Here is a 27,574-nt window from a genome sequence, read left to right as displayed (position 1 = left end):
CTGTTTTTCTCATTCATGTTGCAAACCTTCCTCATATGTCTGAACTGAGGTTGTCCATTCAAGAATTAAAAATAGAAAATTTAACTGGAAGCTCAGTGTGCATAGATGGAATTTGTGGATTGTCAGATTTCTCTTTAGGTAAGTGGGTGAGCAAACAGTCACTATCTACTTGGTATTTCCGAGACCCAACTTTCTCCAGGGTTTTTTGGGGTGATTCACCTTTCTCAGCTTCTAGCTGCAGCATCCTCCACCCACCTTTATCAGTTACCACTCTTTCATCTGCTCTTTACCTTCCAGAAGTATGTTGAAATTTCTCATCCACTGGTAGCCCTCCACCCCATTCTCTGTGTTTTTGCTGGTTCATACCTTTATATCCATTTCCCTTCATTTTAATAGGGTCTTAAGAGTGAGACTAGGGAAGCAGACTTGGCCCAGTGGTTAGAGCATCCATCTACCACATGATAGGTCTGCGGTTCAAACCCCGGGCCTCCTTGACCCGTGTGGAGCTGGCCCATGCGCAGTGCCGATGTGCGCAAGGAGGGCCATGCCATGCAGGGGTGTCCCCGCATAGGGGAGCCCCATGCGCAAGGAGTGCGCCCTGTAAGGAGAGCCACCCAGCGCGAAATAAAGTGCTGCCTGCCCACGAATGGCACCGCACACACAGAGAGCTGACACAGCAAGATGACGCAACAAAAAGAAACACAGATTCCTGTGCCACTGACCACAACAGAAGCAGACAAAGAAGAACATGCAGCAAATGGACACAGAGAACAGACAACTGGGGGAGGAGGGGGAGAGGAGAGAAATTAAAAAAAAAAAAAAGAGGGAGACTAGATAAATTCAGGTAGTTAGATGATCATCATGAGCCAGACTTTTTTTTTTTAATTAGCAGTTGTAAGTTTAGAGAAGTCATGCAGAAAGTACAGCAATCCCATATTCCACACCCACCTACCCACACACAGATTTTCCCTATTAATTTTTATTCTGGTAAAATACATACAAAAGTTCCCATTGTAACCACTTTCAAATGTACAATCCCGTGGTGCGAATTGCATTCACAATGTTGTTTTACCATGATCACCATCCATTACCAAAACTTTTCTAACTCCCCAAACGGAAACTCTGTACCAATTAAACCTTAACTTTCCCTTCCCCACCCTTCCCCAGTAACCTGTATTATAACTGATGAATATGTATTTGCATAGTCTATTTCATGTAAATGAGATTATACAGTATTTGGCCTTGTGTGTCTGGCTTAGTTCACTCAACGTGATTTCTTCAAGGTTCATTCATGTTTTAGCATGCATCAGAACTTCATTCCTTTTTAAAACTGAATAATATTCCACTGTGTGTATACACTACATTTTGTTTATCCATGAATCAAATGGTGGACGCTTGGGTTGCTTCCACCTTTTGGCAATTATGAATAATGCTATGAACATTGGTGTACAAATATCTGTTGTAGTCTCTGCTTTTTGTTCCTTGGGGTATATGCCTAGAATGGGGCTTGCTGAGTCATACGGTAATTATATGTTTAACTTTTTGAGAACCACCAAACTCTTTTCCATAGTGGATGTACTGTTTTACTTTCCCACCAACAATGTATGAATATTTTTATTTTTCCACATCCTGACACTTATTTTCAGGTGTTTTTTTTTTTAAATAGTAGCCATTCTAGTGGGTGTGAAGTGGTATCTCATTGTGATTTTGATTTGCATTCCCCTAGTGGCTAATGATGTTGAGCATCTCTTTATGTGCTTTTTGGCCATTTGTATATCTTCTTTGGAGAAATGTCTATTAAGTCCACTTGTCTGTCTTTATGTTGTTGAGCTGTATCCCAACCTTTTTAATGTGAGGATCACTCTAAATGCTAAAAATATTTTCAAAGAATCCTTACAATACAAATTATATATATAATTCCAGTATCCATTAATGAAAAGAGAAATACATATAGACCACTCCAAGACCTCTGAATTTATTCAACAGTACCTTTAAATGCATCTTGTCTTTATCATAAAAGCTTTTACATATATTTGAAAATAGCAGTACAAGCACGTAGGAGAAAGTTACCCAGGCTAAGAGCAATGGTGGGTGAAGAAAGGGATTCACACAACTTTGCGAGAATTGCAGAGTCACCCTAAGATTCCAAACCAAGTATTTGGGACCCACTGGTTTAGGTCCCAGAAGCCCTTGGAAGGTTGCAAATGTGGGGAGGGACTGTTTCTGGAGAGTTTATGACCCTTGCTTCATTACCATCTCTCCCCAGTCCATAGTCCCTTAGTGTGGGGGTTCCTGCCCAAGGGAAGTGTAGAGAATGCCAGCTGGCCTCAGGCCTGAGTGAATTATTTGCCCCCCCCCACAAAAAAACAAAACAAAACAGGAAATTAAATGAAATTCAGATTGGGATTTTATTCTACTGCCTTCTACTTTTCCATTCTTCCTTATCCCTTATCTTTAGAAACTCTATTCCTTGTTCTCTAGTAGCTGGTACAAATGCTCGACATTTTGACGTTATCCATGCTGTACGAGCCCTGTGCTGAGCACGTCACACGCTTTATCTCATTTAACTCCCATCACCATCCTGTGGAGGTACAGTTCGTACCCTCATTTTATAGATGAGCAAAGAGAGGTTAAAAGGTTTTCTCCGATTAGAGAGTTAGCAAGTGACAGAGCTGACATTCCACCCAGGTGTGCCTGCCTCTGCTCTTCGTTCCGTGCCCCACGGTGCTGCCTGAGTGTGAGGGTGAGAGGTTCTTACTACAGGACTGAGCTGGGAGGAGACAGCGGCCCAGAGCCAGGCCTCCTAAAGGGTTCATCCTGACTCTGCCCCCCTGGTTTCTTCCAGTTTCTGGCTCTGCAACCCAGCTCCAGCCTCCCCAAGCCTGGTTGTGGCTAATGCTTCCCTTGCTGCACCCTCGGCTCGCCACACTAGTCGACGACGGCCCTCGCACTGCGCCACCTCCCCGTCCTCATCCCCAGCATTCCTCTGCCCCAGTGCCCTTCCTTGCCGCTCCCCTGCACTTACCCAGAATCCACGAGGCATTCAGGGTCCCCTTCCTCTGGAGAGCCCTCCCTGATCATTCAGGCTTCCCCGACCCTCCTCCCCACCTTCATCCCGGCCACCACCGGGCCTGTCTGACCCGCCACCGCCCTGGGGCCTCACTGCCTGCTGGCTTCTCCCACAGGTATGCCTTTCCTCCCTACCCCCGCTGCTTAGACCCTGCCTTTAGAAAATCATGACAGAACAAATTATTTTTCATTCATTAATAAAGCTCATTATGGAGCATTTGAAAAACAGGAGCACAAAAGTAGAAGAAACAAAGAATACCTTAATTCACCACTGGCAAAACTACTACAGAGATTTGCTTTTTTTTTGGACAAAAAAATTCCATGTCTTGCTCTTCGTGTATAATATAGAAATTAATTTTTTTTTGAGTGCCCCTTTTGTTGGATGCATGTACGCCTTGGAGAGGATGTGCCATAGCTTGTCATAACCGTTATCGCATCCCCCAAAGGACCTCGTCCGGGGGCCCTGCCCAGAAGGGCCCTGGTGAGTCATCGGGTGTCTGGGGGGAGGAGGGGGTGGAAGGGGTGGGTCATGTTTGGTGTGTGATACACGGCAGCTCCAGGGGGGCCATTGAGGAGGCCGGAAAATTACAGAGTGCTCCAGCTGAGCCCACGTCTGCCAACAAGGCACATTTAAAACAAATCGTGAAATTATAGCTTTTGCCATCTATGAGCCACCCAGAAAGGAAAGTACCCAGGCCTGGTAGCTTGCGGAAGAACAATGGAAAACAATGGCGCTCGCCATGCCTAGGGCCTGGGAGGGAAGGGTGCGAGAGAAAGGCTTTCCCGGCTGCTGTTCTCAGGAAACAATCCTGTCATCCAGAGCTAATGCGGTGTAGGCCCCGCACAGGGACGCCAGGGGTTCCCGGGTTATGAGGCTTTGCTGATGGGGCAGCTCTTCCAGGGGGAAGCTTGGCAGGCCAAGAGCACACTGAGAATTGATATGGTGGGAATTCCTGTGGCCTAGCTCTATCCTCGAGACACCCGCATGTACGTTGGGAGGTTCGGAGGGCAGGGGAAGGGCCAATGCGGAGGAGAGTGCTTGCCTGTCCGTGTGTCTAAAGTCAGGGCGAGGGAAGCGGATGGGGCTCAGCTAGTTGGGCACCCACCTACCACATGGGAGGTCCTGGGTTTGGGTCCTGGTGCCTCTTAAGATGACAAGCCGATGCCCACACCGTGCCACAACAAGAGCTAGACGCCGCACCCCACCACAAGTAGCAAAGGCCTAAAGGAGCAGATGCCACAGCCCGCGGGGAGCAGATGTGACTCAGGTCGTGGGGCATCCCCTCCCACATGAGAGGTCCCGGTTCTGTTCCCGGTGCCTCCTGCCGAAGGTGAACAAACAACGAGCAAAGAGACAAAGAGAACCAAGTCGGGTGGTGGTGATAAATCTTAAAAAATAAAGTCAGGATGAAGGTCTCTCTGTGTTTTTAGCACTCTCCACTGAGGCTGTGGAGCCGGTTCCACAGAGAGGTGAAATTTGGCAGTGGCATTTCCAGAATATTGTCTGGCCTTTTGCTGCCACCCTGAGGACTCAGCACTACACCTGGGGACCCACTGTTCCCAGAAGCAGTGAGGGGTGGGCCATGCCTCACTCCTTGGCAGAGTGATGGGGAAGAGACTTTAAATTTTGAAAATCCTTTTACAGATCTCCAGACTGACGGCGACAGGGGGAGGAGGGAGCGCCCCACGTCCCACCCCGACTTGCTAGCGCAGCCCCAGGGGACCAATCCCTGGGCAGTGTCCAGGCCCCCATTGGTCCTGCTCTCTGCCCTGCACAAAGAGCCAGCAGAGCACCTACCCTGGGGATTCCCTGTTGCCTTCTGGGGCATCCAGCCCTGAAGCAGGAGCGCCCAGCAGCAGAGCTGAGCTTCCAAAGGGCTTCAGCTCTGAGAGCTGGGACGGTGTTGGCAGAGGGGTCAGCTGTGTACACAAGAGGAGCCACTGAACCGAATTCCGACACCCCTCCACACCCAGTCACTGGGCGTCCTGACAGTGACTTTCTGAGCCTCCAACTTCACGGCTGAAAACGGAGGAGAGCGGCCTCTGCCTCACTGGATGCTGGGAGGAAAGGTAAATAGGTGGTGTGTGAAATGGTCACCAACCTGTAAAACCCCAGATCAGCCTAAGCAGGGAGAGCTACACAGTAGAGCGAAGGCGCTAAAGAGGCTGCTGCCACCTGTGGCAGTGGACGCTGTTTGTGACAGGTGCCTTGACATCTGCTCAAGTAAAGTTCCCACCTCAAAGAATCCCTTTGCAAAGGACACGCTCGCATGCCACTGTGTGGGCTGACCCGCGCGTCTCTCCGCCCAGAAGTAGAAAGCGGGCCGTTCTGTTCTCCGCTCACCAGTGCTGAAGACCTGCAGCTTTTCCACGTCCTTTCCTTGTCACCCCGACACGCATGGGTCCCTGCCCACTCGGCTTCTTCATGGGTGGCAGGAGCCCAAGCACTCTCACCTCACGCTGTCCCCGCCGAGACACTGTGTGTGTGTGTCACTGTGTGTGTGTCCCAGGCGACACTGCTGGCAGGGAGAGAACAGGAACCCTGTGCAGCACAGCCAGGTGCGTCTGTAGACACCCCGGGGCACCTGAACCCCCAGCCTGGCTGCAAGAGCCCAGAACAAGCTCAGGGTTGCCAGAACCCGCCCCAGGAAACCTCCCCTCAGACCCTGCCCAGAGGGGAGCAGGAAGGGAGGGTGGGTGGCAGAGGCATTTCAGGTTATCGAGATGAGTCTCTAATTTTTTAAAGCCAGAAAAGCTCTTTTTCTATTAATTGAGTACCTACTAAGTGCCCAGGTATTGGGTTGAATCTGAGTGAGACTAGAAACGTGGCTAGTTTGCAAAGGGGCCAGTCCTCCAACTGCATGCCTTCCAGGCGGCTGGTGAGAGGCAGTCAGCCTCCCCGCCACAGGCAGGGAGCTCGGAGAAGGCTGGACTCCGTCCCTGGTCCCGGAGGGACTGTGGGGACTGGAGTGTGGGGTCTCCAGAGGGCCCAGCAGGCCTGACAGAAGCAGCTGGTTCCTTCGCTGCCCCATCTTGCCTGGGAGGTTATTTCTCTGGGTATAAACAGTCCCCTGCAGTTAGTAGGATAAATATAAACACAGCCTCCTGATCAGGCTCAGAAACTAAGCTTCGTTTCCCGGGTTCCCTGCTGCTGCTACAGAAGACAGAATGAGCAAGGGCTTCTGCAGCCAAGCAGACAGCCCAGGAGCTCACCGAGACCATCCCCTGCCTGCAGGTGCGGGAGAGTCCATCTGGATTTTGAAGACCACCTTAGAGGCAGAGAGTCCAGGTATTTGGAGGGACTGTTGTGACTTGAATATTTTCGGAAATGGCTCTTGCCTGTCGTGCATGACTAAAAGCAGCATACTTCCATGAAGGACCTGAGCAAATTTCAGTGATGAAACCAGTATAAGCAAAACTGTAAACTCTAAGAGGGCAGCAGGGGCTTTGCCCTAGTACAGGGCTTGCAAACTGCAGGTGCTCAATAGAACTAGTGGAGGGGAGGGAGAGGGTAGGTGGGAAGGAGGGCTGAAAAAAGCTTTAAAAAAAAACATAACAGAAGGGGTAAGAGATGTGCCAGGTGCCGGGACCCAGTGGTACAGCAATTGACTCCTGCACTGGCTCTGAGCTTCCCATCAGACCAGGCAAAATGGGCAACAGCAAGTTCAGGGGAAAGGAGCAGGTGAACAAGCAGCCTGGTAAAGCAGACATTCCAGATACCGATTCCAGGAGACATCCATCTCGTGGACTTTTAAAGAAGGGGCATGGGCAATGATGTGTAGTCTTTTGTTGTTGTTGGGTTTTACAGCAGACAAATGGATGTTTCTACTCTCCCTTTATAAGGGCGGAAGGTATAACATTAAATCAGTAAAGGTATTTGTGGGGGGAGTGAGGATAAGATGGCCCATGGTTCCCATTTCCTAATGACCCCATTTCATACAGAGATGGCATTCCAAAATGCCACAAGCAGGGAGGCATACCCTTACAGTCGCCAGCTCTTGTTCAAGCCCTTGAGGTGATGAGCCTATGTCCCCAACCCCTACCCCAGGCCAGACACTAAGCTCCTTAGCTGGCACATAGTAGGCTTTTCACAATGTTCTGAAAGTAACGGGCTGAATGAGTGCATGAGTAAGAGGGTGAAAGTCTTTTTTTTTTTTAATTCGTTTCTCTCCCCCCACCCCCCAGTTGTCTGCTCTCTCTGTCCATTTGCTGCATGTTCTTCTGTGACTGTTTCTATCCTTATCAGCGGCACCGGGAATCTGTGTTTGTTTTTGTTGCGTCATCTTGTTGTGTCAGCTCTCCGTGTGTGCAGCGCCATTCCTGGGCAGGCTGTGCTTTCTTTCACACTGGGCGGCTGTCCTTACGGGGCTCACTCCTTGCGCGTGGGGCTGCCCTACATGGGGGACACCCCTGCGTGGCAGGGCACTCCTTGCGTGCATCAGCACTGAGTGTGGGCCAGCTCCACACGGGTCAAGGAGGCCCGGGGTTTGAACCGCAGACCTCCCATGTGGTAGGCGGACGCCCTATCCATTGGGCCAAGTCCGCTTCCTGGGTGAATGTCTTAAAGCAAGACTGGACACGACATGCTGTTCTGCAATTTGGGGACCGTTATTTGTGTTCCCGCAAGATGGAGGTCTGCCCAACTGCACCTTCTCCACCATTTGCAGGGCGTGTAGCCCCAGTCATGAGCTATGAATAGTACTTGAGTGTTCACTCTGCGCCAAGCACTTTCCATGAAACATCCCATCCAGTCTTCCCAGCCACCTTGGGAGGTAGTACCATCTCCATTTTATGGATGAGGAAACTGAGGCAGAGCAAGTATCTTGCTGAAGGTCAGAGCACCTGTGAGTCCCTGTGGTTTGAACCACCATACTCTGCTGATTTGGCAGGTTACTCAACCTCTGAAGTGAGCAAAGCGCCTACCTTGGCCTTGAGCTCTGTCCAGGAGTGGGTGTCTTGCTTTCCCCAGCCTGCCGCCTCCTCCCCTGCCTGCACCCGTTGTCTCACCCACTCTCAGAGCCTTCTGCAGGTCCCTGCAGGCTGGCAGCCACGAGGCTGTGCCCTCTCCTCAGAGCCAGCTTCCAGCCTGTTGCCAAATCCCAGGGGAATTTAAGTTCCCATTTACTAGACCTTCCACAACCCCTGACCCTTCCCACTCTGACCATCTCAAAGTACTTGCCTCCTCTAGCTCCTGGGGCTTCATTCTCTCCTGCTTTTGGCTTTCTTTGGCCTCGTCCTTGCCTTAGATTCCCTCAGCCACCATCCTGGTCTGGGCCACTGCCATCTGGATGACTGTCCAAACTAGACCTGCCTCTGCAGTCTGTCAACACAGCAGCCACAGGGCCTTTTTTACTGTCACATATGAATACTGATAAATAGTGATTGAGTGCATACAGTACTACACTATATACCCTGATAAACCCGAGAATATTTCCCTTCTTACCTTGGAAAGATTATAGGTTTGAGGGATGAGTTTGAGACGGCAGGTACAAGTTCTGGCTCAGACTTTAGGAAGTTAGACATCTCGTAAGTCACATCATTTCCCATGGATTCAATTTCCTCATTTATAAACGGGATGGTTACATTTCCTCTACTGAATTATAGTGATGACCAAATGAAACAAGACATACAAATTTGCTCTACCAACTGTCCAGGGCTATTAAAATTGTTGATGGTAGTTATCACCTGAATTCCTTCTAAAATTGCATGAGATTCTGCTGGTAGAGAAAAATGACAGTTATCAAATATATTTGGCATCTTTGCTGTCATTCAAAACCTGTTTATTTCTTCTTCTTTTTATAAAGCCACTGGTTTGTCTGTTTCTCTCTCTTGCTAAAATCAAATGACAATGATTGCTTCTCTCATATTCCAGGGCATGGTGTGACTTACTACACTTTACGCAGAGAGTATCCGTGATATTCTTAGCCCAGTGTTTTATTTCTTTTCCCCTCTTCCTTCTTTTCTCCTCTGCCTCTAACCCCCTGCTTCAGGGCCTTTGCTCTGGCTCTTGGCTGGTGTGGAACATGCTTCCCCAGATGTCACCTCCTTTAAGTCTTCATCGAATGTTGCTTTCTTAATGGGGCCCCCTGAACCCCCTCACTTAATACAATGACTTGCCCCCTGCTTCTTAGCACTCCCAACCTCCTTAGCCAGCCCTATTTTTTAAAATAAATTTATTTATTTATTTATTTATTTATTTATTTCTCTCCCCTTCCCCCCCCACCCCACTTGTCTGTTCTCTGTGTCTATTTGCTGCGTCTTCTTTGTCCACTTCTGTTGTTGTCGGTGGCACTGGAATCTGTGTCTCTTTTTGTTGTGTCATCTTGTTGTGTCAGCTCTCCGTGTGTGCAGCGCCATTCCTGAGCAGGCTGCACTTTCTTTCGCACTGGGTGGCTCTCCTTACGGGGCGCACGCCTTGCACGTGGGGCTCCCCTACGCGGGGGACACCCCTGCGTGGCCGGGCACTCATTGTGCGCATCAGCACTGCGCATGGGCCAGCACGAGTCAAGGAGGCCTGGGGTTTGAACCGCGGACCTCCCATGTGGTAAACGGACGCCCTAACCACTGGGCGAAGTCCACCGCCCCTGTTTTTTTTTTTTTTCTTTTTTCCATAGTATATACCACTTTCTCATATACCACACAATTTACTTAGTATGGTTATTGTTCATTGCCCGTCTCCTCTGCTGCAATGTGAGCTTCCCGGGGAAAAGAACTTTGTTTTGACCACTGATGAATCCCAAGTACCTAGTGCAGTGCCTGGCACATATCAGACCATCAATAAATAGTTGTTGATTGAGTGAAAACAGCCTTCACAGACTCCGCCTCCTCCTGCTCCTTAAATGCTGGGGCTCCCCAGGGGCTCTCCGTCTCACTTCTCACTCCTACACACTTCCTGGGAAGTCTTATCCACATGACCCCTGAATCCATCTCTCCAACCCAGACCTCCAAGACCCCTGTCCTGGGGGCCAGGCCCTCCTCCTCTCCCTCCACACCCACCTGCTTGGCTCCAGCAGCTCCTCCTTTGGGAAGCTTTCCCAGGCTGCCTGTTTTTTTCCTAGCATCCCATGAGGTCTCCACTGCTCTCATTTTCACTATGTATGAAGATCATGGTTTGTCTTAAAGACAGGAGCCTTATCTTATTCACTTTTAGATATATTTAAAAATATGAATACTTGTTGGAGTAGGTTATGATTATAAACATAGTAACTACCTCTTTTACATCACAGAAAATGTGAAATATTCATAAAAGTATAAAGAAGGAAATGAAAATAAAGTTCACCCACATTTCCACAATCTAGAGGTCACCATGGTTAAAGCGGGTTCCACGTGAGGAATCGAGTACACCCTTGGGCACTACCTGCACATATTTACCAAACAAATTGGAAGACTGAAAGAATTTCTTTAAAAAATAATGTGGGGAGTGGACGTGGCTCAAGCAGTTGAGTGCCTGCTTCCCACATGAGAGATCTCGGGTTTGGTTCCCTGTGCCTCCTAAGGAAAATGGAAACAAATACCAAGGCTTCCCACATACAAAGTCCTGGATTCATTCCCTAGCCCCCAGTATCTCAAAAAATAAAAAAGACCTCCAAATGCAATGTTATGAGGATTCTGGGGGCAGAACCACTTTGAGAAAGACAAAAGCAACCTGAGAGATGGGACTGGACAGTTGGCTCTGGTTTTCTGCTATCACACAGAAGACATGTCACTGCCCACTAGCATTAGACAAGACTCACCCCGTAATCACCCAAACCACCAAAACAACAAAGTACCTCCCTATCAGTTATGATGAGCCACTGCTGCTTCTTCACCCATCATGATGTTGGCCTTGCTCTGTTCTTCCCACCTTCTAGTAAGAATTATTTAGATACTCAGTTTTAGAATTACCCCTGCTTCCTGACAACATCCAACCCGGAGCAAATCCCTGCTTCCTTGAGCCCTCTCCCCAAATCACCTAACTCAAGCCCAGATCCAATGAGTCCTTTCTGACACCCTTTTACGGATACTCTTCAGTTCCCCATGGTTGCAGTCTCCCTTGTGACAGTTTGTCAATAAACCCAACTTTGTCTGACTACAGGTGTTCTCCTGGTGGTCTGAATTCCAAAAAGATATTACAGTATTCAAAAAAAGAAAAAAAAACCTTAAATCAGTTACAATGCAAGTACTAAATCATATCAAAATCAATTTAAAGAAATACAATTTGTCTTAGGGCAAAGCCCCATCTGCTATAGACCTCTATGCAAACAATTCATCTGCTTCCAATACACGAATGGACAAAGGATAAACATTTTCATTACAATAAGGAGAAATTGGGAGGGAAACATGAGTCATGATTTCTCTACAGTAGACCTGGAGGGAATCCTTGTGTTTGATTTCAAAGTCTGAGAATCATTCTTAAGACGATAGTTTCTTCTCCTTGGGCCTTATGGGAACCCACCCTTTCCACATCCTTAACCAACATCCATTTTCTTGGTTCCACCCTCATCAAGCATCTGAGTGTTGACCAAGCCCTAGATCTCACCCTCCAAGAGTTTTGGGATGATTGCCACATCTTACCCAATCTTTGGGTTAGAGTCTTAACACTTAGAGTACAGTAATGTGAAGACAACACTCCCCCTAACCTTTGGCATACAGGCTCAACCCTCTCAGAGCAATGGATTGGCCACCTGGCCTTCCCTAACTTTTGGGGGACAGGTCCACCCCACTCAGACTTGTGGGGTACCGACCTTAACCGTCCTAATCCTTGGGGAATGTGCCACACCCTCTCTGTACCCTGGCAGCAAAACTCTCAGAACATTAGACAGGAACATCCACCCTTTTTAACTGCTGGGGCAAACTTACCCTCTCTGTACACATGGGCCCAAGGTAATCTCTGAATTCCAGATCTCAGCTTCCATGGTTTTCCTTTTATACTGGTTCTCCTTCAATCTCTCTTTTCCATGTCTTTATTCCAGGCTGAGAGTGGTTTTTTTCATACAGCTCTCTCAAAAACTGTTGGTTTAGCATGCAGGAAGCAGGGGTCCAAGCCATCAGACAGTAAGACTTTCCACAAGTTTTTCCAACATAACTGCATCTTTCATCCTGATTTACAAGTTCCAAGTCTAGTTAAGTCTTCCAGTGGGGCATTTTCATCTGGAGCCTGATTTCCAGAGGCTTAGAATGTTCAGAACCAGTTTTTGTTTTCCTTGTGCTCGACAATTCAGTTGTCAGCTTATCTCGCTTGTCTAACATTTTTGCTATAAGCTGCAAGCAGAAGCCAAGCTGCATTCTTGGGGTTTACTTTGGAAATTTCTTCTGCTAAATGCCCAGGCTCTCCATTTTCAAATTCTGCCTTCCATAAAACACCAGGAGTTAATCTTGCTAAGTTCTCTGCAACTTTAAAACAGATTGCCTTTCCTCCAGTTTCCAATAATTGTTTCATCATTTACTTCTAAGGCATCATAAAAAGTCTCTTTAGCATCCATATCGCTATCAATAATCTCTTCAGGGAAACGGACTTTGGCCCAGTGGTTAGGGCGTCCGTCTACCATATGGGAGGTCCGCGGTTCAAGCCCCGGGCCTCCTTGACCCGTGTGGAGCTGGCCATGCGCAGTGCTGATGCGCGCAAGGAGTGCCGTGCCACGCAAGGGTGTCCCCCGCGTGGGGGAGCCCCACGCGCAAGGAGTGCGCCCGTGAGGAAAGCCGCCCAGCGTGAAAAGAAAGAGCAGCCTGCCCAGGAATGGCGCCGCCCACACTTCCCGTGCCGCTGACGACAACAGAAGCGGACAAAGAAACAAGACGCAGCAAATAGACACCAAGAACAGACAACCAGGGGAGGGGGGGAAGTTAAATAAATAAATAAATCTTTAAAAAAATAAAAAAAATAAAAAATAAAAAAAAAAATAATCTCTTCAAAGCACTGTAGGTCTTTTCTTCCAAGCATCTTACAACTCCTCCAAAAAATACCTGTTACCCATTTATAAAACCGTTCCAGAAATTTGGAAATTACAAAAGCACTACCCAACTCCTGGTACCAAATTCTGTATTAGTCAGCCAAAGGGTTGCTGACACAAAATACCAGAAATTGGTTGGTTTTTATAAAGGGTATTTATTTGGGGTAGGAACTAAAGATACCAGGTCATAAAGCACAAGTTGCTTCCCTCACCAAAGTCTATTTGGGGCAAGATGGCTGCCAACGTCTGCAAGGGTTTAGGCTTCCTGGGTTCCTACGTTCCTAGGGCTTGCTTTTCTCTAGGTTCAAGGTTCCTTTCTTCCTGGGGCTGGCTTCTCTTTCCTTTGTGTGCTGACTGGGTCCCGGGGCTCCAGCTTAAGTCTTCAACATCAAACTCCAACATGAAAACTGCAACATCAGAAACCCTCAACTCTGTTCTTTGTCATGCCCTAATAACAGTCATGCCCAGGTACAGATCAGATTACAAGCATAATCCAATAATTCATTTTGGAATTCATCAATAATATTAAACTGCTGACTTTGGCCCCAGGGCACCAACCATAGTAGTCATGGTGTTCCTCTACCTTCCCACACATGTATGGCCCAGCAGGTCTCAAAAACCTGGTGAGTGAATTAACCAAAACCAAGATGGAATCCAGATTTTTCTGGTGCCTGCTGGTGATCATAGACAAATTGCCAGTTCTGTCAGGAATTTAGCACCTGTGAGTGCCCACATTATAGAGGGTAGAAGGAAATCTAAGACATGGTCAATGTCCTCAGAAATTTCATCACTCAACTGGAGAGACAAAGAAAAACACAAAGGGTTAAGTACCCTTTTGATGCAATAGACTGAGAGTACAGGAGATGTCACGAGGCAGCACACAATTAAATGTCTGGTGCAGGGTGATGACTAGGAGTTAGGCAGGTGAAGAGAAAAGGATGTGTGTTGTTCCAGACCTTGTGAGGGGGTGGGGGAAGATAGTGCAAAGGTGCAGAAGTGGGTATTCTGTGGTGCATTTGCTGGAGAGCAAATCTATGCATGCTGGGAGTTTGCCTGTCTTGTCTCATAGTCCCACCTTGAGAGACACAGAGCAGACTTTCAATAAATACCTGGTGAATGAATGTATGTGCACGAAGGACACAGTGAGGGGACCAATGCACTGAAGAAGAGGGTTCAGAGACGGGAGATACTAGGTAGGTAGGTCAGAGCCTTGAACAGCAGTATTTTTTTTTAATATCTATTTATTTATTTATCTCCCCTTCCCCGTCCCCCCCCCCCAGTTGTCTGTTCTCTATTTGCTGTGTTTTCTTTCTCCACTTCTGTTGTCAGCGGCATGGGAATCTGTGTTTCTTTTCATTGCATCATCTTTGTTGTGTCAGCTCTCTGTGTGCGCGGTGCCATTCCTGGGCAGGCTGCACTTTCTTTCGTGCTGGGAGGCTCTCCTTACGGGGCGCACTCCTTGAGCGTGGGGCCCCCTTATGCGGGGGACACCCCTGCGTGGCAGGACACTCCTTGCGCGCATCAGCACTGCGCATGGGCCAGCTCCGCACAGGTCAAAGAGGCCCGGAGTTTGAACCGCAGACCTCCCATGTGGTAGACGGACGCCCTAACCACTGGGCTAATCCGCTGCCGAACATCAGTCTTAAGACACTCCATCTTGATCCTTCCATCCCTTGGGAGCGCCAAGTATCTGGGGCAGGAGAGTGATCCTGTCAGAGCTGTGCTTCAGTACAACCCATCTGGGGCAGTGTGCAGAATGGGTCAGAAGGAGAGATGAGGTCTCAAGATGAGGTGGTCTGAATTCCAAGTCACCAGGGCCCCTGTGCGCTTGATCAAGGCCCGACGTGGGGAGAGGAGGACCGAAGGCAAGCTGGAGAGGAGGAAGGAATGTGGGAGTTGGGAGATGGGCATGCCCGCATTGGAACCCTGGTTCTGCCATTTTCTGTCACCTTGGACAAGATCCTTAAACTCCCTGAATCCCAGCCTCCACTTCCTTCTGTCACCCAGGATCTGGCACAGTCTCCTGCCATAAGACCCAGGGCAGGCATCTCAAACACATCCACGTCCCCGCACGGTACTGCGTGCATGTTTTAGAGCAAAAGCACATTTGCATTCTGTGAACTGAAGGCCAAGTCAGGCCTCAAGGGTGGAAAAGAAAGAGCGGTGGGGCAGGGGCTGCCTCGTTCTGTCCTCATGTTGCTTTATTCTGAGCCTGGGTTTCCTCAGGGCCATAATGATGACACTGCCTTCCAAGGTCGCTCTGAGGGTCACAGCAGTGAAAGCACCAGAGGTGGGGGCCCCCTAAACCCAGTTCCCTCCATTCCTCACCTGCCGTGGACCAGCGATCACCCCCCACCCCTCCCTGCTGCTGAGAGCGAAAGTACAGCGAGAACCAGCCCAGCCTCTGAAGAAAGGTCCTCCTCACCCCTTAGCTTCAGTCCTGCAGCCACCAGGCCAGTCCCCCGCACCCAGCAATGCCCTAACAGAGTTCCTTCTGCTGAGGCGCCGAGGGCCGCCCCCTCAGTTTTCATGGACCCTCGAGAGTGCTTCCCTGGCTGCGGGTTTGTGCTCACCTTGCCTTCTCCTCTTTATTCCTCCTCTGGAGCAGCCGCCCCCTGGGAGAAGGGGCCCTGGGGGAGGCCAGGGCTGCAGACAGCTCAGTTGGAGGGAACCATACAAATGGCCTCCACGTGTTAGTAAGTTGGGGGGCTGGGGCTCGGTCTCTTATCTTCTCAGGGCCTCGCCCCTTTCCCTTTGTTACCCCTCTGCCAGGGCACCGAGGGCCTTCTATGTGGCTAGATGAACAGGTTGGGGGGTTGCTTCTTGGGGTACCTGAAATCTGAATTGACAGAGGGGAGCTGAACTGTCCACGTGACAGAGGTCTTTTTTTCTTTAAAAATCTGCTCCTCTATGATGAAGGACTTGAGGTAAAATGAGAGTCAGTGGACACTGTATTGAAACTTCCAAGCAGGGCTGGTAGCCCCGTCTTCTCCCCGCCCCAGGTCCGTCTCCCCTCTGGGAGGCAGCAGCTGGGGTGTGTGTCAGAGCTTCCGTCATCTCACCGGCCCCGATTCCAAGCTGCCGGTGGCCAGGCCTGTGTCCCACCAGGGACTGTCCCTGCCTTCCCTGGTCTTGGACTCAGTCTACCCCCCAAATTCTGGACTGAGGCTAAGTCTCTGCTCTTTTCATGGAGGGTTGTGGGGGGGGGGCGGTGACCTCATCCCTGAAAAGGATTAGTCATCGAAGAGGCAGGGACAGATGGGGGGCAGGAGGGAGGAGGGGCTCTATGTAAATGAGTCATCTTCCCGCCAGCCCAGCGAGGCCTGAGCTTGACAGCTGCTCCCCAGGAGAGGTTGTTAAGCTGGAGACACCCAGAGGCAGGAGCAGTTAAATGGCATTTAATAACTCATTTTGCTGAATGATTTCTGGCGAGGAGAGAAAATGTTAATCCCAGAGATGGAACGCAGAGCCGGGGTGGGGGAACGAGGCGGGGAGCTCAAGTCAGCCTCCAGCCCCTGCTGGAGGAAATCAGTGCCACACACCAACCTGCACCTCAGTCGCTTTTTTCTCATAGTTGCGGAAATGTTCCTATCAGTGGGAGTCACGGGCCTGCAGCTGTGTGGTTCAGGCCCCGGTTCCTAGCTCCCCTGGCCTGTTGGCCAACCCCACCTCCCCTCCTGCGCTCATCAAATGAAGACAGTCATCCCAAAGGCCCCCGAAAGAACAAGCCAGAAGCAAAGGGGAAAATACGGGAGGGAGCTCACCGTCTTGCGTCGTGAAGCATCAGGAGGAAGCCAGCACCTGGGGCTGTGGAGACTCACAAACTAGGTAAACACGGCATCTCGGCAGCGCACGCTCTCAGCTTTTCCAGAACAGTCTCCCTTTCAACCATCCCGCCGCAGCCACACTCAATTTTGGGATTGGAGAGGGTGGTGTCTCTAGCTGGGCCTCCCACCCAGTTCAGGCCACTCATCCCAGACCCCAAGGAAACGACCCAAAGATTCCTACATCCTGAGGTGCCGAGGCACTTCAGCTGTGCTCTGACGGCTGCACCTCACCCCCGGCTTTCCCAATTCAGTGTGGTGCTTTCTGAGCACTTACCACCCTAGACACGGTGGGAAGCAGGTGAAAATTACAACCTCACAAGGCAGGCACTGTCATCAGGCCCCTTTCAGAGCATGAAACGGAGGGTTAAGGGGGCAAGTAGCATCCGAGTCACCCCATTAGCAAGTGGAGGCGCCCTCTGGCCCTGCGACCTGCTCTGAACCTCACTCTCAACTCAGCGCGCCTGCAGGGCCTGCAGGGGCAGAGCTCACCTCCTGCAGCTTGAGGCTTCCAGAGCGTGCACCCTTCCACAAAGCGGGACACACTGCTGGGTGCGGGACTCGGACGCTGGAGGAGCTCCTGGAGGTGCCCGGCGGCGTTCCGGCTCCCACGTAGCTCCTTTGGGGTCAGCCTGGGAACAGGTGGATGGGAAGTTCTTGCAGCATTGCCCTGTTCCTTCTTCCACTGAACAATGAGCTGGGCGCTGAGCACGTGGGAGCCTGGCAGGCTGAGCCCTCAGGCTCGCCCTTCCCTCCCCCAGGCCGTTCTCAAATTCAGTCTCATTTTCTCACCCACCCAACCTTCAAGACTGAACCCCAAATGCCTTCCTCAGTCACTAGAAGGACCTCCGCCGGGATTCTGCTCTGGCTGGCCAGGGCACACCTGGGTGTTGGAGACTATTTTGGGTTCCCCAGGGGCTGCTAGAGTTGAGAGGCTGTTAGCCCTCCTCCAGCCAGTCCCAGAAAGTAAGGATGAACCACATGGGGAAGGGTGTCCCAGAGGAGTGTGTCAAGCAGTCAGGCTGGGCCCTAAGGAGGGTGGCCAGATTTAGCAAATGAACATACAGGAGCCGCAGGCACACAGCCTAAGTGTGACCATATAATATTTGGGACAAACAGACTAAAAAATGATTTGTTGTTTATCTGAAGTTCGAATGTAGCTGGGCATCCTGTGTTTCATCTGGCAGCATTAATGGGCCATGCCCAGCCTTTCTGAATCCTTTCCCATGCCCTGCCCACGGATCCCACACCCCAACCAACCTCTTTAACGCTTCCCCTTGAAATTTGAGGTTCTTGAAATTTTTACTTTGTCAATAAATAATTATCAATACCTACTTTGTACAGGATTCCTATGTTTCCTGTAGAGAGTAAAAAGATGATTAAATAACAAACCTTTATTAGGGGCTTATTAACATGCCAGGCGCTGTTCTAAGTGCTTGGTGCATATTAATATTCACAGAAATTTCTCTGAGGAAGTTACTTTGTCATCTCCATTTTACAAATGAGGACACTGAAGCACAGAGGTTAAGTAATTTGCTCAGAGACACACAGGTAGGGAGTGATGAAGCTTAAGAATTCAAACTCAAACAGCCTGATTCCAAATGGGCATTAAGATGTGGCCGGTGCCTGGAGGGCGTCCTCAAGCTCATTTCCAAGACAGACCCTCAAGGGTAATTAACTCTATAACTCACCTGTGCCTAATACCAATCGATTCAAATCCTTGCTACTCAGAATAAATAATGCCAAATAATCTATGTCAGGCCAGGATGGGAAGATGCATTGTAATTTCAGAGACGTGAAGTGTCACTGACCAGCCACCGTGGCATCATCTGGATGCAGGTTGGAAATGAAGCATCACAGGCCCCACCCCAGAATCTAACAAGATTGCCAGCTGGGTCTTAGGCACACTAGTTTGAAAACTACTGTTCTAAACAGGTAGAGTAAGATGTCTGTTCATTGGCTCCACAGACCTGGCTCAAGCCCTGCTATGTACCAGGCACTGCTCTAGGCATTGCAGTGTCACAGTGACTTTTTTTAAACATGGAATTCCTTGCCCATGTCTTTAAATGTTTCATTCTTAATTCTTCACATGGGTAGAGTGGAACATTTCCCAAAAATTATTCTTTCCAAGACTCATGTCACTTGAGGTGGTCAGGGACCTTCTGTGGTCAAGTTAGTTTGGAGAACACTGAATAGTGTTAGCATATCTCCCCTTGAATTCATAAATCAAATTAACGTGTTAAATGCTCTGAAAAGTCCTGCAATAATGAGTAAATGAACTGGTTTCACTTTATTTAATCCTTTTTTTTTTTTTTAAGATTTATTTTATTTACTCCCCCCTCCCGTTGTCTGCCCTCTGTGTCCATTCGCTGTGTGTTCTTCTGTGTCCGCTGGTATTCTCATCAGGTGGCACTGGGGATCTGTGTTTCTTTTTGTTGCATCATCTTGCTGCATCAGCTCTCCCTGTGTGTGGCACCACTCCTGTGGTGGGCTGTGGTTTTTGCATGGGGGCAGTTGTCCTTGTGCAGGGGCCACTCCTTGCGTGGGGGGATCCCTTACACGGGGGCATCCCTGTGTGGGCCAGCACTCCTTGCATGCAGCAGCACTGCGCGTGGGCCAGCTCACCACACGAGCCAGGAGGCCCTGGGTATGGAACACTTGGACCTCCTATATGGTAGGCGGATGCTCTATCTGTTGAACCACATCCACGTCCCCTTTTTTTTTTTAATCATGGGTCCTCTTCACCTCCTCTCCCTCCTCATGAATTCTATTACCTCATCCTAAGGAACACACTTTGCCCTGGTGTTCTACAGTTTACAAGGAAAGTTGACATTGGGAGGTGGACATTTAACAGATACGGCAAGGCTCAGAGAAGGTAGTGATTTGCCCTAATCACTTAGCTATGGAGGCCACAACAGCGCTCAAACCTTGGGTCTGTTGCCTTGTCGCTGGGCTGCTTAACCAGGCCCCTTAGCGAGCTGCACCAGCTGGGGTGTGTTTAGTTGCGTATCACAGACACTCTGAACAGTCAAGGGCATTTACGGGGTCAAGCAGCTGCACCAGGCGGAGGGCAGGAGGGCAGGCAGCAAGGCTGGTTTGAGCTGCCAGCTCAAGGCCGTATTGCTTTTGGGCTCCCTCCAGTGGGCCTCTGAAGCACTGGCTTCCTCAAGGCCACAGAGGGCTGCCTGCGGTTCCTGGCCCACCTCCTGCTGCCTTGGTGTAGGGGGCAGCTCTCTCTTAAAAGGGAGGGAGCCTTTAAACCCAGAAGCCACCCAGAAAGCTCTTCTCGCTGCTCACTGGGTCGCAGGGCCTGCGCTGATGGGTTTAGGCCTACCCATCAGCCCATGCAGTAAGGGGCTGGGTCCCCTTGATCGGCCTAGACTACAGACTGTTACAGCCGCCTGGGGGCTGGGGGCTGGGGAATGGTTGTCATGGGACTCCTACTCAGTCCACCACAGGATTTTAGGCCTCTGGGAATTTTAAGTCAAAATACCTGTAATTGGGCTGATTCTAACTAGTAGGGCTATCCTGAATATCTTGTGGCATTGTTTCTCAAGGAAAGCGCTTTACTCTAGTTGCATCAGAATCCCCTGGGGGCATTTGTTAAAACAGGGATCCCTGGGCTCGGTTCCAAACTGACTAAATAAACCTCTGGGTGGGCCTGCCTTGGAGTCTATTTTGACAGTGTAGACTGTTGCTTGGGACAGCCCTGGGTAGTGCCTGCTGCCCTGGGGTAATTATTAATAGTGCCCCTTTCCCTCTCAAGAGTATCCTGGATTGGACAATAAATCGTCTCTCTCCCAACCCAGAGCTGACATTCCAGAGCCCAGCAGGAAAAGGTCCCAGAGGGTCATGAGCCAAGACGTTCCATCTGTCTGGCTCAGCGGAAAGGCCACGGGCATCAGGGTCAGCTCTGCCACTTACAAACTGTAGCTCGGGCAACGCCCATCTCCTCTGCTGCCTCTGGGGTAGCCCTGCCCCTCCCAGGGGTCGGGGGACAGGACAGGAGGCTGCCACGCAGGGCTGCACACCTCCCCGTCCCGCTCGCAGGCTCTCTAAGCTGAACTCCAGGGGCCCTGTCACCAGGGCCGCATTTGCGAAGGCGGCACCAGACAGGCTGCCTGGGAACGAGCTTCACAGCTTTTGTTAAAGTGGCATAATAAAGCCCCCAAGTGTCTGCTCTTTGCAAGCTGGGATGACAGATCAATTGTGGCATAAACAAAATAGAAGGCTTGGTGCGAACCTGGGGACAGATGACGCCTCTGCAGGGTGTGACTGGGGGAGGAGGGGGATCTCGGGGTGTCTGGGTTTGCCTTTTCTCTGGCTGAAGCTGCAAGGCCCTCTCCCAGCCTGGCTCCCCACAAACTAGCAAAACGTTGGGAGCTACCCCGCCACCCAGCCCCAGGCCTGGACCCCGCAGCCCTCAGCAAGCGGCTGCCGGGGGGCCTGGGCATCCCCCAAGCTGGGTCTCTTGAGGTTGATGGGGAAGGGGGTTGGCTGTGCCCCCACTCCCCATCCCTGAGCTGAACCGACAGTGTTGTCTGTAGGAAGCCGTAGAAAGGTGAGGCAGACACAGGAGGTCAGACCTCAGGGGTCAGGGCAGCAACGGGGCCCTTTCACTGGCCACCCCCTGCACCAGAGAACCTCCTGACCTTCCTGCCCGTCCCATTCTGGGCAGATAGTGCCTGCGGCTGGGCCAGTCAAATATTCAGTGTCATTTTGGGCTCAACCAAGTGATCAGACAAATACAAGCTGACCCAGGGCCAGGAGAAGACCCCAGGACAAGTTCTGGCCCAGCCTCGATGGAGGGGCTGCAGGGCAAGGCTGTGCCCTGTCCCAGCCGTGAGCCTGCCAGCAGAGGGGGCGGGATCTGACCGGAACCCCGAAGAAACCCAGCGCTGGGCCTCTGGGAAGGCAGCCCAGGTACACCCCGAGGGCGAGGACTGCGTCTGTCCTGTGTTCCTCCCTATCCCCAGGCCTGTATGATACTGCCACCTCAAGGTTCCAGCACATGCTGGCTGCAGAAGTGAATGGTGCAGGGTGGTCTTTGGCTGCATGTCTGGTGTCCGTTGTTTTTATTAGGCCATAGGATCAGACTAAATGCTCCTCTGCCTGCCAGCCCTGGAGGACCGCAATTAGGCTTTCTAAGAGGAATGGCAGTTCCTCTGATGGCCTTGGAAAACGGACTGATGTCACGGAAACAACGTGGACTTGAGATGCTGGCAGACCTGGGCTTCAGCCTCAGCTCTGCAATCGCTGAACTTGACAAGCCACTGAACCCAGTCGCCCGCAGTTTCTTTGTTAATGGAAGCCCTGCCTGTCTCACAGGGTTGTTGTGCAGAAGTGAGACAAGGACACGTGGGGGAGCACTGTGTGTGGCACGGGGCTGGCACCCAGTCACCGGAGGTGTGGTCCAGGTGGGGCTGGCTTGTTAAATGGGCTGACACAGGCAGTGCCTTTATTTTTTTTGTTTTTATCCATGGACTTTCAGCGCTCCCCTTTAGATTCCTTAACGCCTTGGGCAGATGCTAGAGGTTTCCAATAGTTAAGACAGAACGGTTTTAAGACTGAAAGGCGTTCAGCCGGTCTAAATCAAATCTGCACATTCACTTCCAATCAAAGCTGACGCTGTCCCTCCAGCTGTAGCCTGACCCGCGGCTCAGGGACCTGCCGTGAGGGAGGGCTGATGGCTCTGCTCTTACATCACTAATCACTAGCTTTTGCTGTAGGGGCTGAAATGCCCACTCTTCGGATGACATGCCCTTCCACGCAGCCCATTTAGGGCTCCTTTGGAGCCGCCCCACAGGGCCCGCTGCCCTGCACAAGCCCTGGTGCAGCTCCCTCTCATACTCTCCGCAGCGCGCAGCCCTTCAGCCCATATCACGAGGGTCCCCTTGTTCCGGCAGGCAGCCCTCTGGGGCAGGGTCTCTTCGAGTCTGGCTTCCTTGCACTTGGCCCGGTCAATCTCATGCATCCTTGATACAGCAAGCCCTAAGCTGTGGGCTGCGCTGGCGGCTGCCCCTCTCCCCTGCCTGTGCAGGCTGCTCCAGGCAACCTCCCACCCATAGCTGCAAACTCAGGGACACACATCTGGCTCCCCCAGACTCTTGCCATGCCCTGCTCTGGTGCCCGTGGGTGGGCCTGGGGGTGCCTGCAAATCTGCCAGCACCCAGCTGAGAAGTGAGCTGCTGGACTCCTCTCTGGCCGCAGCCTCAGAGGTTGTCCTGAAGCATAAACACCCCCATTCCTTGGCCTGGGACTGGGTGGAAGATGTCACAGCACTCTCCTACAGCAACGACTCTATTTCATGACTATCTTCCAGCCATCCCTGGAGATTTTGTAGCCTTTTGTTACAGCCTGGAGGTAGGTGGCAGGGACTGCTGGTCTCCAGACCAGTTTTGCTGTTTTGCAACATGGATGTGGCCAGCACTTCTTCTAGAATAGGGGGTGGGGGATATTAATGTTCTGAGCTATGAAACTTCAGCTGAAAACCCCAAAGGACAGGGAGGCCCCACTTGACATCCTCTTATGCAAAATATTAATTTTCCAGGCTCAGGATTTTCGGTTTCTTTAGGAATTTAGCAAAGTGATCTCCCTCCTGCGGTGGTGTTTTCCCTAAATGGCGGGAGCAGTGCTGTGTATGATGGCCTAAGCACCAGGCCAGAGGCCAGGGCGTATGGATGGAAGACTGTCCCCAACTAGCCATGGACCACGTCCCCTCTGTCTCTGCTGTCTTGCCTATATGGTGGGAGGTAGATCATAATTAAATCCCTTAAAAAAAGTTCTAACAGTGTAAGGATTTTTAAAACTTTTCTCAATAATGAGGTTAAAATAAAAAAAAAAAAAAAAACCTCAAAATGCACTGTTTAACAATTATACAGCTAACGCTCACATAACCACCAACAGAACATTTCCACCACCACCACCTCCTGAGGTCCCCTTGTGTCACCTACCACCCCCCCAGAAGAAATCACAATTCTGACTTTTATCAAAATCACTTCCTTAGCTTTTCCTTATAATTTTACCAACCAAGTATGTGTCCCTAAACAAAATCTTATAGCTTTGTTCTACCTGGTTTTGAATTGTATTTAAATGGAATAACATAGAATTTATTCTGTGTCCAGCTTTTTTCTCTCAACATTCTTTTTGGGAGATTCAGCCTTGTTGTTGCAATTAGCTGTAGTTCATGCTTTTGCATTGCTGTAGAGTATTCCCTTCTGTGAACAGACAAGGATTTATTTATGTTGCTGAGCATTTGGATTATTGATCTAGGATCTTTTATAAATACAAACACATACACAAAAATGAACACTCCCATTCCACATCTAGCCATATTAACTCAGGCGATTTCTTTGCACACTGATGAACATGAATTTGGTATTGCAGTAGAACAAAATTGCTCTATCAAGTTCCTGGTTACAGTATTTGTTTGGTTACTCTACTGTGGCCCAATTCTGAATCTAGAGACATAATCCATTTCCTTCAATGTGTGTATCAACGTAAGATTTTCCCCCAACTTGAGTCAGGCAGCATAGGATAAAGATCATGGTCAGATACCTGGACTTTTCCCTCAGGGAATCTCGAAAATTATTAGTAAAAAGCTTTAAGGTCTTTACACTGAAAGTATTACAAAAACTATTTTCTTTGGCCCGTTGAGGGAAATAATAAGCCAAATGGAACAAACCTCTTCTCCACCCCTTGTCCCAGGGCTGGCCCCCCGCCAGCCGCATATAGGGCATGAATTAAACAGGGCTACCCCAAGCTTCGGCTGCCATGGGTACTGAAAAATATCATGGTGCTGTTCAAATAGATGGTCCATTTTCAGCTCAGACTCTAAGCAGCATGTGAATCTTCCTTCTGTGAGATTAAACCACTCTCTGTAGCCAGCACTGGGTGACCATGGGTCCCACAGAGAGACCACAGCTGGCATCAGGCAGTGCCAGTGGGCACTGCCCTGGATGGCATAGGCCAAGCATGCTGGCAGGAAGCCAAGGCTTTTGCAAAAATCAATTGGCAAAGGCTCTCCCCTAAAGCCCAGACGCCAGGCATGGAACCCAGGCTAGTCCAAACCTCTGCCCTGGCCACATGGGAGAGCAAGGCTGACGGTGGTCCTCGAGTGAGAAGGGCAGAGCCACACTCATTCCCAGACAGCCCGTCGTCAGCTTCATGAAGCCCTTTCAGCAACCGCTACATATTGCTCCCTGGGCTAAACGCACCCTCTCTGGTCCCCACAGAGGGCAATCTCAGGTAAGCCACAGCCCTTTAGGAATTCTGCCTTCTCTAGGCTGTCTGCCTGGGTGTGCCACCACCAGTCACATAAAAACCATTTGGAGGGCCGTGGGGACAAGTGTCCCTTGTTTGCCCTGCTGCCATTTCAGTGGTTTGCCCTTGGGCAGTGGTTTGTGTTTCGGGTGTCCTGCTGGGTCCTTCCTCCGCAATTCTCCTGCCGCATTCGTTTTGGTTTGAAGAGCCCCAAGATGAGGGGTCATGTCTCCTCCATCACTTTGGGGGTTTGCCAAGATCGGACACTTTATCGAGTGTCCCCGAGGGAGAGGAATGTGCGTCCGGTTTCCCCTCCACCTGAGCGCCGCCGGGAGGGGCCCCCGCCCGGCCCTCGCTGACCCTTGCCGCGTCTCCACAGGTTTCGGCATGACCACCCCGGCGACTGTGGGCGGCAAGGCCTTCCTCATCGCCTACGGGCTATTCGGCTGCGCGGGGACCATCCTCTTCTTCAACCTCTTCCTGGAGCGCATCATCTCCCTGCTGGCCTTCATCATGCGCGCCTGCCGGGAGCGCCAGCTGCGCCGCAGCGGCCTGCTGCCCGCCACCTTCCGCAGCGGCTCTGCGCTCTCGGAGGCCGACGGCCTGGCGGGCTGGAAGCCCTCGGTGTACCACGTGCTGCTGATCCTGGGCCTGTTCGCCGTGCTGCTGTCGTGCTGCGCCTCGGCCATGTACACCAGCGTGGAGGGCTGGGACTACGTAGACTCGCTCTACTTCTGTTTCGTCACTTTCAGCACCATTGGCTTCGGGGACCTGGTGAGCAGCCAACACGCCGCCTACCGGAACCAGGGGCTCTACCGCCTGGGCAACTTCCTCTTCATCCTGCTCGGCGTGTGCTGCATCTACTCGCTCTTCAACGTCATCTCCATCCTCATCAAGCAGGTGCTCAACTGGATGCTGCGCAAGCTGAGCTGCCGCTGCTGCGCGCGCTGCTGCCCGGCGCCCGGCGCGCCCCTGGCCCGGCGCAACGCCATCACCCCCGGCTCCCGGCTGCGCCGCCGCCTGGCTGCGCTCGGCCACGACGCCAGGGCGCGCGACAGCGACGCCGAGGGCCGCCGCCTGTCGGGCGAGCTCATCTCCATGCGCGACCTCACCGCCTCCAACAAAGTGTCGCTGGCGCTGCTGCAGAAGCAGCTGTCCGAGACGGCCAACGGCTACCCGCGCAGCGTGTGCGTCAACACGCGCCAGAACGGCTTCTCGGGCGGCGTGGGGGCGCTGGGCATCATGAACAACCGGCTGGCCGAGACCAGCGCCTCCAGGTAGACCCACGCCCCGCGGCGCCGGGGACCACAGCACCCCAGGCTGCCGTCGGGCGTGGCTGGCTTTCCTTCTCTCAGACGCTGGCGCTTTCTTAATCTTTATCCAATAAAATGAGGCCAAAAAAAGGTTGGGTTTTTTTTTGTTTGTTTGTTTTTTGGGTTTTTTTGTGTTTTTTTTTGCCTTGGTTTTTTTTCTCTGAAGAAATACTATTCGGCCAGACCTGGCGTTATCAAGGGCAGGTTTAGGGGAAGGCTGGTTTCTTTGTGGGTCCCCTCTTGTTGAACAGTAGCACCCAGCAGATTCTCCTCTAGGGACAGAAAAATGCACGGCAGACCCTTCCCCTGTGCGAACTGCAGCAGGAAGATTGCATCCTTGGCAGGTCTGCACTAGACCCAGGCCCCATGCACATAAGCAGCCGGCAAACCCAAAGCATATGGTGCAACTTTTCATGGCTCTGAATTACCTCTTCAGCATTTAGAAACCTGGCGCAGCCTAGCAGCTTCCTTCTGGATGTCAGAAATGATATAGTCACAGTTTTGACAGGTGGGAGTGGGGAGAGCCATATGTCGCCTCCTGTGAATTTATATATAGAACAGCTACTACACACAGGAGAATGGGGTAGGATTATGCAATGAGATGAAACATACCACCAACTCGTGGACGGGGCATTTCCCTCAGACTGGCAGGACTTGCAGGAGTGAGGGGCTGTGGCTGGGCTTTCTCAGCCTGGAGCTAGTCGGCTTAGCCAAGCACACAGGGCAGCTCCTCATGAATGAAAGCCCAGGGGTCCTGCAAGGAGAGTTTCAGCTGCCTGCTCGCTGAGGCCCCCCTCCACCACCACCATCTCTGAATCCCCCAACCCTCATTTCTTTCACAAGCTTCTCCCACAGGAATAATTTTCACTATTAACTAGGAATGCCTCGAGTCCTCTCAGACAAGATTTTTCTTTCTGGTGTGGATTTTTTTTTTTTCTTAACTGCCATGAATCGGTCCAACTTTTTCCCCTTTAGAGAGCCTGAGGGTGCAGGGCGCAGCCACCCAGCTGCCCCTGCTCTTTCTTCACTGAATATCAGGGTTCTGCCAGCTGCACTGAGAACCAGACCTGTGGAACCAGGAACCCAAAGCAGCCATCCTCAAATGTCAAGCTGTTTGACTGCAAAGCCCAAGATGTGCAGGGGGTCAGGAACGAAGGAATCCCGTTCTAAATCCTGT

General features: G+C 51.0%; 1 protein-coding gene across 1 annotated transcript in view; it reads left to right on the top strand.

Annotated features, from left to right (window-relative positions):
* Positions 1-26,463, top strand: part of KCNK12 (potassium two pore domain channel subfamily K member 12) — a 56,695-nt gene extending 30,232 nt beyond the window's left edge. The window contains exon 2 of the mRNA XM_004479718.3: positions 25,464-26,463. Coding sequence (XP_004479775.2) covers positions 25,464-26,365 — 902 coding nt within the window. The 3' untranslated portion in view covers positions 26,366-26,463. The remainder of the gene's footprint in view (positions 1-25,463) is intronic.
* Positions 26,464-27,574: the final 1,111 nt, after the last annotated feature.

This window comes from Dasypus novemcinctus, chromosome 17 (genome assembly GCF_030445035.2).
Source record: "Dasypus novemcinctus isolate mDasNov1 chromosome 17, mDasNov1.1.hap2, whole genome shotgun sequence".
Classification (NCBI taxonomy): Eukaryota; Metazoa; Chordata; class Mammalia; order Cingulata; family Dasypodidae; genus Dasypus; species Dasypus novemcinctus.
Note: the sequence above shows the minus strand (reverse complement) of the source record. Positions and strands in the feature narration are given on the sequence as shown.